Raw genomic sequence first — 13,410 nt, forward strand, 5'->3', positions numbered from 1 at the left:
CTGTGTGTGTGTGCATCTGTGTGTGTCTATCTGTGTGTGTGTGCGTCTGTATCTGCGTGTGTGTCTGTATCTGTGTGTATGTATCTGTGTCTGTGTGTCTGTATCTGCGTGTGTATGTGTGTCTGTATCTGCGTGTGTGTGTGTGCGTCTGTATCTGCGTGTGTGTCTGTATCTGTGTGTATGTATCTGTGTGTCTCTGTCTGTATCTGCGTGTGTATGTGTGTCTGTATCTGTGTGTGTGTGTGCGCGTCTGTATCTGCGTGTGTCTGTATCTGCGTGTGTCTGTATCTGTGTGCGTCTGTATCTGTGTACGTCTGTATCTGTGTGTGCGTCTCTGTGTGTGTGTGTGCATTTCTGTGCGTGTGTGCCTGTATCTATGTGTGTGTGTCTGTGTCTGCGCATGTGTCTGTTGGTGTGTTTCTGTGCATGTGTCTGTTGGTGGGTGGGTGTGTGTGCAGGTGTGAGAGGGTGTGTTGGTGTGTGTCTGTGTGCATGTGTCAGAGAGTGTGTGGGTGTGTGCGTGTGAGAGACAGTGTGTGTATGAATGTGTGTGTCTATGTGTAAGAGTGTGAGACAGAGACAAACACCCCGATTAGACAAACCACCCTTTATTCACAGAGAGTGGGCCCTGGACTCAGAACACTCTCCCCAGGTCCACACCCTCGCCCACCCTCCATGACCGACTCCCCTCCCCAAATCCCCTCCCAGGCCTCACACCAAGCAGAGCCCAGGGAATGCCCTGGAGATATCGAGGGAGAGCTCTCCCATCACTGCCACACCCTGACCATGCCAACCCAACCTCCCGAAGTGCGGGCTGGGGGTGAGATTTGAGAGATATACAGATCAGGTCTCCCCAACCACATCCCGGACTGTCTTCCCTCCCCCACAGCCCACGATTGGTGACCCTGAGACTATTTACAATACGGCCCAGTTCACAAAGTCCCAGTGCATACTGTGGAAAACAGTACCTCCTCCTCTGTCTCACAACTCCCAGGGACAGGGACAGCACGGGGTTAGATACGGAGTAAAGCTCCCTCTACACTGTCCCCCGTCAAACACTCCCAGGACAGGGACAGCACGGGGTTAGATACGGAGTAAAGCTCCCTCTACACTGTCCCCCGTCAAACACTCCCAGGGACAGGGACAGCACGGGGTTAGATACGGAGTAAAGCTCCCTCTACACTGTCCCCCGTCAAACACTCCCAGGACAGGGACAGCACGGGGTTAGATACAGAGTAAAGCTCCCTCTACACTGTCCCCCATCAAACACTCCCAGGACAGGGACAGCACGGGGTTAGATACAGAGTAAAGCTTCCTCTACACTGTCCCCCATCAAACACTCCCAGGACAGGGACAGCACGGGGTTAGATACAGAGTAAAGCTCCCCCTACACTGTCCCCAATCAAACACTCCCAGGGACAGGGACAGCACAGGGTTAGATACAGAGTAAAGCTCCCTCTACACTGTCCCCCGTCAAACACTCCCAGGACAGGGACAGCACGGGGTTAGATACAGAGTAAAGCTCCCTCTACACTGTCCCCTCATCAAACACTCCCAGGGACAGGGACAGCACGGGGTTAGATACAGAGTAAAGCTCCCTCTACACTGTCCCCTCATCAAACACTCCCAGGGACAGGGACAGCACGGGGTTATATACAGAGTAAAGCTCCCTCTACACTGTCCCCTCATCAAACACTCCCAGGGACAGGGACAGCACGGGGTTAGATACAGAGTAAAGCTCCCTCTACACTGTCCCCCCATCAAACACTCCCAGGTACAGGGACAGCACAGGGTTAGATACGGAGTAAAGCTCCCTCTACACTGTCCCCTCATCAAACACTCCCAGGGACAGGGACAGCACGGGGTTAGATACAGAGTAAAGCTCCCTCTACACTGTCCCCCCATCAAACACTCCCAGGTACAGGGACAGCACAGGGTTAGATACAGAGTAAAGCTCCCTCTACACTGTCCCCCCATCAAACACTCCCAGGTACAGGGACAGCACAGGGTTAGATACAGAGTAAAGCTCCCTCTACACTGTCCCCCATCAAACACTCCCAGGGACAGGGACAGCACGGGGTTAGATACAGAGTAAAGCTCCCTCTACACTGTCCCCCATCAAACACTCCCAGGGACAGGGACAGCACGGGGTTAGATACAGAGTAAAGCTCCCTCTACATTCCCAGGGGAGGGAGTTGGGAAGGGGGTGGTCAGGCACAGCACGGGATTGCTGACAGTGGGATGTATTGATAAGGACATGGAGGGGGTCTCACTGAAGCTGGGAATACAGTCAGTGTAGCTGCTAACAGGTCCTCGGTGCTGCAGGATGGAAGGGGCCGATGGGCACCGTTCTCCCAGGGACTTGCCCACTGATATAGTCCTCCATCCCGCTGTAATAAGGTGGTGGGCGCTCCGCGAGGGGCTCGGGTTCCAGCGGTGTGCTCAGCGGGGGCACTCCACACAGCGTCTCAGCGTTTGGCAGCACCATCTCCCGGCTCTCCTGCATGGAGGATACAAGCAACTCCCTCTCAGTTCACCATCAACCTCAAATCACCAGGTTCAGCAGCAGGACATTCCCTATCACACACACACACACTCACACACTCACACACAGGGATCACACACACACTCACACACACACAGGGATAATACACACACACACACACACATAGGGATAACACACACACACACACACACAGGGATAACACACACACACACACTCACACACACACACACTCTCACACACACAGGGATAACACATACACACACTCACACACACACACACACACACAGGGATAACACACACACACACACACACACAGGGATAACACACCCACACACACACACTCTCACACACTCTCACACACACAGGGATAACACATACACACACTCACACACACACACACACACACACACACTCACACACACTCTCACTCACACACAGGGATAATACACACACACACACAGGGATAACACACACACACACACACACACACACACACACACACTCACACACACACAGGGATAACACATACACACACACACACACACACACACAGGGATAACACACACACACACACACTCACACACACACACACACTCTCACACACACAGGGATAACACATACACACACTCTCACACACACACACACAGGGATAACACACACACACACACACACTCACACACACTCACTCACACACAGGGATAATACACACACACACACTCACACACAGGGATAACACACACACACACACTCACACACACACTCACTCACACACAGGGATAATACACACACACTCTCACTCACACACAGGGATAACACACACACACACACACACACACACACTCACACACACACACACACACACTCACACACACACACACTCTCACACACACAGGGATAACACATACACACACACACACACACACACACACACAGGGATAACACACACACACACACACTCACACACACACACACACTCTCACACACACAGGGATAACACATACACACACTCTCACACACACACACAGGGATAACACACACACACACACACACACTCACACACACTCACTCACACACAGGGATAATACACACACACACACTCACACACAGGGATAACACACACACACACACTCACACACACACTCACTCACACACAGGGATAATACACACACACACTCACTCACACACAGGGATAACACATACACACACACACAGGGATAACACACACACACTCACACACACTCTCACTCACACACAGGGATAATACACACACACACACAGGGATAACACACTCACACACAGGGATAATACACACACACACACACACTCACACACACAGGGATAACATATACACACACACACTCACTCACACACAGGGATAACACACACACACACTCAGGGATAACACACACACAGAGGGATAATACACACACACACACACACTCACACACACAGGAATAACACACACACACACTCAGGGATAACACACGCACACACACTCACACACACACGGATAACACACACACACAGGGATAATACACACACTCACTCACACACAGGGATAACACACACACACACACACACACACACACAGGGATAATACACACACACACACAGGGATAACACACACACACACACAGGGATAATACACACACACACACTCAGGGATAACACACACACACACACACAGAGGGATAATACACACACACACACACACACACAGGGATAACACACACACACACAGGGATAATACACACACACACACTCACTCACACACAGGGATAACACACACACACACACACACACACACAGGGATAACACACACACACACAGGGATAATACACACACACACACACTCACTCACACACAGGGATAACACACACACACACACACACAGGGATAACACACACACAGGGATAATACACACACACACACACACAGAAAATACACACACACACTCACACACAGGGATAACACACACACACACACACTCAGGGATAACACACACACACACTCACACACACACGGATAACACACACACACACACACACACAGGGATAATACACACACTCACTCACACACAGGGATAACACACACTCACACACACACACACACAGGGATAATACACACACACACACACACAGGGATAACACACACACACAGGGATAACACACACACACAGGGATACACTCACACTCACACACACACACAGGGATAACACACACACACAGGGATAACACACACACACAGGGATACACACACAAACAGGGATAACATGCACACAGGGACACACACACACACACAGGGATAACACGCACACACTCACACACGGATAACACGCACGCACACACACAGGAATAACACGCGCACACACACACAGGGATAACACACACACACACACAGGGATACACACATACACACAGACACACACACACAGGGATAACACGCACACACACACACAGGGATAACACACACACACACACAGGGATACACACATACACACAGACACACACACACAGGGATAACACACACACACACACAGGGATACACACATACACACAGACACACACACACAGGGATAACACGCACACACACACACACAGGGATAACACACACACACACAGGGATAACACGCGCGCACACACACACACAGGGATAACACGCAGACACACACACAGGGATAACACGCGGACACGCACACACAGGGATAACACGCACACACACACACACAGGGATAACACGCACGCGCACACACAGGGACACTCATACATGGATAACACGCACACACACACACAGGGATAACACGCACACACACACACAGACACACACACACACACTCATACATGGATAATACGCACACACACACACAGGGATAACACGCACACACACACACAGGGATAACACGCACACACACACACAGACACACACACACACACTCATACATGGATAATACGCACACACACACACAGGGATAACACACATACACACACACACAGGGATAATACGCACACAAACACAGGGATAATACACACACACAGGGATAACACGCACACACATACACACACACAGGGATAACACACACAGGGGACTCACACACACACACAGGGATAACACACACACTCACACACACAGGGATAACACGCACACACACACACAGGGATAACACGCAGACACACACACAGGGATAACACACACACATACACACACACAGGGGACTCACACACACACACACACACACAGGGATAACACACACATACACTCACAGACACACATAGGGACACACACACAGGGATAACACACAGAGACACACACATAGTGACACACAGACACACACACAGGGATAACACACAGAGACACACACACACAGGGACACACAGACACACACACATACACACAGGGATAACACACAGGGACACACACACAAACACAGTCACACACACACAGACACACACACAGGGATACACACACATGCACACAGATGGACACACAGGCACACACAAGGATACACACACAGGGACACACATTCACACACACACACACACACAGAGGGACACACACAAATACAGGCACACAGATGCAGACACACACACAAATACAGACACACACACAGGGACACACACACAAATACAGACACACACACACCGGGACACACACAGGGACACAGGCAAATACAGACACACACACAGGGACACACAAGTGGACGGACACACACAGGGACACACACAAATACAAACACGCACATACACAGGGACACACGCACTGATACGCACACACACACATACACTCACACATTCACACACACAGGGATACACACACTCCCTCAGCACTGACCCTACAACAGTGCGGCACTCCCTCAGCACTGACCCTCTGACAGTGTGGCATCCCTCAGCACTGGCCCTCCCACAGTGTGGCACTCCCTCAGCACTGACCCTCCCACAGTGCGGCACTCCCTCAGCACTGACCCTCCGACAGTGCGGCACTCCCTCAGCACTGACCCTCCCACAGTGCGGCACTCCCTCAGCACTGACCCTCCCACAGTGCGGCACTCCCTCAGCACTGACCCTCCCACAGTGCGGCACTCCCTCAGCATTGACCCTCCAACAGTGCGGCGCCCCCTCAGCACTGACCCTCCCACAGTGCGGCTCTCCCTCAGCACTGACCCTCCGACAGTGCGGCACTCCCTCAGCACTGACCCTCTGACAGTGCGGCACTCCCTCAGCACTGATCCTCCGACAGTGCGGCACTCCCTCAGTACTGACCCTCCAACAGTGCGGCACTCCCTCAGCACTGACCCTCCGACAGTGTGGCACTCCCTCAGCACTGACCCTCCGATAGTGCGGCACTCGCTCAGCACTGACCCTCTGACAGTGCGGCACTCCCTCAGCACTGACCCTCCGATAGTGCGGCACTCCCTCAGCACTAACCCTACAACAGTGCGGCGCTCCCTCAGCACTGACCCTCCGACAGTGCGGTGCTCCCTCAGCACTGACCCTCCGACAGTGCGGCACTCCCTCAGCACTGACCCTCTGACAGTGCGGCACTCCCTCAGCACTGACCCTACAATAGTGCGGCACTCCCTCAGCACTGACCCTCCGACAGTGCGGCACTCCCTCAGCACTGACCCTCCGACAGTGCGGCACTCCCTCAGCACTGACCCTCCGACAGTGTGGCACTCCCTCAGCACTGACCCTCCGACAGTGCGGCACTCCCTCAGCACTGACCCTCCGACAGTGCGGCACTCCCTCAGCACTGACCCTCCGACAGTGTGGCACTCCCTCAGCCCTGACCCTCCGACAGTGCGGCACTCCCTCAGCACTGACCCTCCCACAGTGTGGCACTCCCTCAGCCCTGACCCTCCGACAGTGCGGCACTCCCTCAGCACTGACCCTCCCACAGTGCAGCACTCCCTCAGCACTGACCCTCCGACAGTGCGGCACTCCCTCAGCACTTATCCTCTGACAGTACGGCACTCCCTCAGTCCTGACACTCCGACAGTGCGGCACTCCCTCAGCACTGACCCTCCCACAGTGCGGCGCTCCCTCAGCACTGACCCTCCGACAGTGCAGCACTCCCTCAGCACTGACCATCCAACAGTGCAGCACTCCCTCAGCACTGACCATCCGACAGTGCAGCACCCCCTCAGCACTGACCCTCCGACAGTGCGGCACTGCCTCAGCACTGACCCTCCGACAGTGCAGCACTTCCTCAGCACTGACCCTCCGACAGTGCGGCACTCCCTCAGCACTGACCCTCCGACAGTGCTGCACTCCCTCAGCACTGACCCTCCGACAGTGCCCACTCCCTCAGCACTGACCCTCCGACAGTGCGGCACTCCCTCAGCACTGACCCTCCGACAGTGCGGCACTCCCTCAGCACTGACCCTCCGACAGTGCGGCCCTCCCACAGCACTGACCCTCCGACAGTGCGGCACTCCCTCAGCACTGACCCTCCGACACTCCCTCAGCACTGACCCTCCGACAGTGCGGCACGCCCTCAGCACTGACCCTCCGACAGTGCAGCACTTCCTCAGCACTGACCCTCCGACAGTGCGGCACTCCCTCAGCACTGACCCTCTGACAGTGCGGCACTCCCTCAGCACTGATCCTCCGACAGTGCGGCACTCCCTCAGTACTGACCCTCCAACAGTGCGGCACTCCCTCAGCACTGACCCTCCGACAGTGTGGCACTCCCTCAGCACTGACCCTCCGATAGTGCGGCACTCGCTCAGCACTGACCCTCTGACAGTGCGGCACTCCCTCAGCACTGACCCTCCGATAGTGCGGCACTCCCTCAGCACTAACCCTACAACAGTGCGGCGCTCCCTCAGCACTGACCCTCCGACAGTGCGGTGCTCCCTCAGCACTGACCCTCCGACAGTGCGGCACTCCCTCAGCACTGACCCTCTGACAGTGCGGCACTCCCTCAGCACTGACCCTACAATAGTGCGGCACTCCCTCAGCACTGACCCTCCGACAGTGCGGCACTCCCTCAGCACTGACCCTCCGACAGTGCGGCACTCCCTCAGCACTGACCCTCCGACAGTGTGGCACTCCCTCAGCACTGACCCTCCGACAGTGCGGCACTCCCTCAGCACTGACCCTCCGACAGTGCGGCACTCCCTCAGCACTGACCCTCCGACAGTGTGGCACTCCCTCAGCCCTGACCCTCCGACAGTGCGGCACTCCCTCAGCACTGACCCTCCCACAGTGTGGCACTCCCTCAGCCCTGACCCTCCGACAGTGCGGCACTCCCTCAGCACTGACCCTCCCACAGTGCAGCACTCCCTCAGCACTGACCCTCCGACAGTGCGGCACTCCCTCAGCACTTATCCTCTGACAGTACGGCACTCCCTCAGTCCTGACACTCCGACAGTGCGGCACTCCCTCAGCACTGACCCTCCCACAGTGCGGCGCTCCCTCAGCACTGACCCTCCGACAGTGCAGCACTCCCTCAGCACTGACCATCCAACAGTGCAGCACTCCCTCAGCACTGACCATCCGACAGTGCAGCACCCCCTCAGCACTGACCCTCCGACAGTGCGGCACTGCCTCAGCACTGACCCTCCGACAGTGCAGCACTTCCTCAGCACTGACCCTCCGACAGTGCGGCACTCCCTCAGCACTGACCCTCCGACAGTGCTGCACTCCCTCAGCACTGACCCCAGGTCGTTTTGCCTCTTGCTCTGTGGCTGAGGTTTGTATAAGGAGGCTGATGAGTCAGAGGTCAGGTGGCCTCCCTGTTTTGACGAGACTAGGCCGCAGCCTGCCTCCCCAGCGGGTTTCAGATCGAGCCGTGGCCCGTGGATACTCACCACATTGCGGGTCCCATTGGATGTGCCGATGGAGAACAGCTCGGTGAAGTTAGGGACCGAGGGGACCCCCAATCCGGCGTTGCCGTAGACATGGTGAGGGAACTTGTCCAAGTCGGTGTCCACGGTGCCAATCTGGGAGGTGCGGACGTGGTATGGGAAGTTGTGGTTGGCAGCTGATGGCCGCGTGATCACCTGTGGCTCCGGGGCAGAGAAGGAGCCTTGAGAGAGCAGGCTTACATGGAGGAGGAGGAGGATCAGGAAAGGCCAGGCTGCAGTCGGGCCTACCTCACCATTCACCCACATTGAGCGCAGTGCCCGAGCCTGGTCACTCCTCTGCATGGGGCCAGAGACCCTCTCCCCACCCGTCCGTCCACCGGTCACTGAGAGGCCTTCAGGAGGGATGCGGATCAGACTGACCATCCCCCCAGCCCCTTCGTCGGTAATGGGGGGGGGATGTTTACCCAATGGGAATGGCCAGGGGCCATCCAAAACCATTCGGCCCCTCGAGCCTGTTCCGCCATTCAACCCGCCATGGTACGTAGAGCCCTCCTGAATGGAGCCCCTTCGCCCCAAACTGGCCCAGGCCGACCAAAATGGCCGTCCTCGCTAGCCCCGTGTTCCCTGCGCTTCTCCTTCTGATCCTTTCCTGTCTTCCAACTCACTCTCCTGTCCACACTTTCTCCGGTGATCCCGAGACACCAGATCCAACTCCTATTCGAAAGTATTCCAATGTTTCGGCCTGAACCTCCCTTCTGCGGCTGAGGGGTCCACAGGTTCCCCCCGCTAGGGGCACACAACAGGAATGGGGAACGGCGACGTGGACCTGCTGGGATTGGCAGGGGGGGGGTTGGGGGTAGGGGTTGGGATCGTGGGTCCCAGCTGGATCGTGCAGCCCGAGTGGATCACGGCTAAGAGCCGCGAGGTTATGCTGCAGCTCTGTAAAGCCCTGGTTAGACCACATGTGGAATATTATGTGCAGTTCTGGTCGCCTCATCATGGGAAGGGTGTGGAAGCTTTAGAGAGGGTGCAGAGGAGATTTCCCAGGCTGCTGCCTGGACTGGGGGGGGGGGGCATGTCTATTGAAGGAAAGGTTGAGGGAGCTAGGCCTTTTCTGATTGGAGTGAAGAAGGATGAGAGGTGTAGATAGAGTGGATAGCCAGAGACCTTTTCCCAGGGCGCAAGTGGCTATCACGCGGGGCATCATTTTAAGGGGATTGGAGGAAGGTTTCGGGGAGGTGTCAGAGGTAGGTTCTTTACACAGAGAGTGGTGGGTGTGTGGAATGCACTGTCAGCGGTGGGAGTAGAGTCAGAGATATTTCGGGACATTTAAGCGATTCTTGGAGAGGCACATGGAGGATAGTACAGTGAAGGGTATGCAGGTTAGTCTGATCTTAGAGTAGGATAGAAGGCCGGCACAACATCGAGGGCCGAAGGGCCTGTACTGTGCTGTACTGTTCAATGTTGTATGGGTCACAGAGCCAGGACAGGGACAGTGGGCAGAATGGCCTCCATCCGCAACAATACGGTGACGTGGATCCTGCAGTCGGAGGGAGGGCTCTGAGGGGGTGGGGAATCCCTGACCGTGAACACCACACCCCCACCCTGGGGAGGGAGGGCTCTGAGGGGGTGGGGAACCCCTGACTGTGAACACCCCCATCCCTGGGAGGGAGGGCTCTGAGGGGGTGGGGAGCCCCTGACCATGGGCAGCGCCCCCCCCCCTCCCCCAGTGCTGTCTCAGAGTGGGGGGTACTCACCAGGAAGACAGTGTGGGCGTACAGGTAGATTCCCAGCTGGATCCCGTTGACGACCTTCTCGCGGACCCACTTGGGAATTCCGAAGTTAGCAATCAGCGCCATGATGGGTACAGCGACGAACCTGTGGGGGCCAGGACAGCAGTGAGAGCACCCGACCCACCTCGCCCCACATCCCCCACCCCCCCACCCGGGTGGGAAACGGGCACGATCGCACCACGACAGAACATTCCCGAACACCACCACCACCGCCCTGCCTCCACTCCGCCCACTCCCCTCACACAGTGTGTGTGTGTGTGTGTGTGTGTGTGTGTGTGTGTGTGTGTGTGTGTGTATGTGGGTGTGTGCGTGTGTGTGTGTCTGTGTGTGTGTGTATGTGGGTGTGTGCGTGTGTGTGTGTCTGTGTGTGTGAGTGTGTGGGTCGGTGTGTGTGTGTCTGTATGTGTGTCTGTGTGTGTGTGTCTGTGTGTGTGTATGTGGGTGTCTGTGTGTGTGTGTGTGTGTGTATGTCGGGGTGTGTGTGTCTGTGTGTATGTCAGTGTGTGTGTGTATGTGGGTGTGTGTGTCGGTGTGTGTGTGTGTGTCTGTGTGTGTGTGTATGTGGGTGTGTGCGTGTGTGTGTGTCTGTGTGTGTGAGTGTGTGGGTCGGTGTGTGTGTGTCTGTATGTGTGTCTGTGTGTGTGTGTCTGTGTGTGTGTCTGTGTGTGTGTCTGTGTGTGTGTGTCTGTGTGTGTGTCTGTGTGTGTGTAAGTGGGTGTCTGTGTGTGTGTGTGTGTGTGTATGTCGGGGTGTGTGTGTCTGTGTGTATGTCAGTGTGTGTGTGTATGTGGGTGTGTATGTCGGTGTGTGTCTGCGTGTGTATGTGTGTGTGCGCGTGTGGGGGAGTGTGTCGGTGTCTGTGTGTGTGTGTCTGTGTGTGGGTGTGTGTGCATGTGTATGTGTGTGTGTGTCTGTGTGCATGTCTGTGTGTGTGTATGTGGGTGGGTGTGTCTGTGTGTGTGTGTCGGTGTGTGGGTGTAAGTAGGTGTGTGGGTGTGTGTGTGTGTGTCTGTGTGTGTCTGTATGTGTGTGTCTGTGTGTGTGTATGTGGGTGTGTGTGTCTGTTGCGTGTCTGTGTGTGTGTAAGTGGGTGTATGTGTGTGTGTGTGTGTGTGTATGTCAGTGTGTGTGTGTCTGTGTGTGTGTCTGTGTGCGTGTCTGTGTGTGTGTAAGTGGGTGTATGTGTGTGTGTGTGTGTGTGTGTGTATGTCAGTGTGTGTGTGTCTGTGTGCGTGTCTGTGTGCGTGTATGTGGGTGTGTGTGAGTAAGTGTCTGTGGCTGTGTGCGTGTGTATGTGTGTGTGGGCGTGTGTGTATGTGGGTGTGTGTGTCTGTGTGTGTCTGTCTGTGTGTGTGTAAGTGTGTGTGTCGGTGTGTGTATCTGTATGTTTGTGTCTGTGTGTGTGTGTGTGTCGTGTGCATGTCTGTGTGTGTGTATGTGAGTGTGTGGGTGTGTGTGTCTGTCTGTGTGTCGGTGTGTGTGTGAGTATGTGTGTGTCTCTGTGTGTGTGTCTGTGTGTGGGTGTGTGCGTGTGTGTCTGTGTGTGTCTGTGTGTGTCTGCATGTGTGTGCCTGTGTGTGTATGTGAGTGTGTGTGTCTGTGTGCGTGTCTGTGTGTGGGTGTGTGCGTTTGTGTCTGTGTGTGTCTGTGTGTGTCTGCATGTGTGTGTCTGTGTGTGTATGTGAGTGTGTGTGACTGTGTGCGTGTCTGTGTGTGTGTAAGTGGGTGTATGGGTGTGTGTGTGTATGTCAGAGTGTGTGTGCCTGTGTGCGTGTCTGTGTGCATGTATGTGGGTGTGTGTGAGTAAGTGTCTGTGTGCGTGTGTATGTGTGTATGTGGGTGTGTGTGTCTGTGTGTGTCTGTCGGTATGTGTGTAAGTGTGTGGATGTGGGTGTGTGTGTATGGGTGTGTGTGCCTGTGTGTGTGTGTATGTGTGTCTGTGTGTGTGTGTATGTGTGTGGATGTGGGTGTGTGTGTATGGGTGTGTGGGTGTGTGTGCCTGTGTGTGTGTGTATGTGTGTCTGTGTGTGTGTGGGTGTGGTGTGTGGGTATGTGTGTGTGTGTGTGGGTGTGTGTGTGTCTGTGTGTGTATGGGTGTGTGTGTGTGTGTATGTGTGTCTATGTGTGGGTGTGTGTCTGTGTTTGTATGGGTGTGTGTGTGTGGGTGTGTCTGTGTGTGGGTGTCTGTGTGTGGGTGCCTGTGTGTGTGTGGGTGTGTGCCCGTGTTTGGGTGTGTGTGTGTGTGTGTTTGTCTGAGTGTGTGTGTGTGTGTGTGTGTGTGTATCTGTGTGTGGGTGTGAGTGGGT

At 55.2% G+C, this 13,410-nt stretch overlaps 1 protein-coding gene across 1 annotated transcript in view; it reads right to left on the reverse strand.

Moving 5' to 3' along the window:
• Positions 1–625: 625 nt before the first annotated feature.
• The window catches only part of LOC122545602 (transmembrane protein 145), a 101,759-nt gene continuing 88,974 nt past the window's right edge, over positions 626–13,410 (reverse strand). The window contains exons 5-7 of the mRNA XM_087980981.1: positions 11,069–11,189; positions 9,315–9,506; positions 626–2,500 (exon numbers count right to left, since the gene is read on the reverse strand). Of these exons, the coding sequence (XP_087837107.1) occupies positions 2,303–2,500; positions 9,315–9,506; positions 11,069–11,189 (511 nt within the window). The 3' untranslated portion in view covers positions 626–2,302. The remainder of the gene's footprint in view (positions 2,501–9,314; positions 9,507–11,068; positions 11,190–13,410) is intronic.

This window comes from Chiloscyllium plagiosum, unplaced genomic scaffold (assembly GCF_037043375.1).
Source record: "Chiloscyllium plagiosum isolate Xiang-an unplaced genomic scaffold, Cpla_swu_hap1 HiC_scaffold_38, whole genome shotgun sequence".
Lineage (NCBI taxonomy): Eukaryota > Metazoa > Chordata > Chondrichthyes > Orectolobiformes > Hemiscylliidae > Chiloscyllium > Chiloscyllium plagiosum.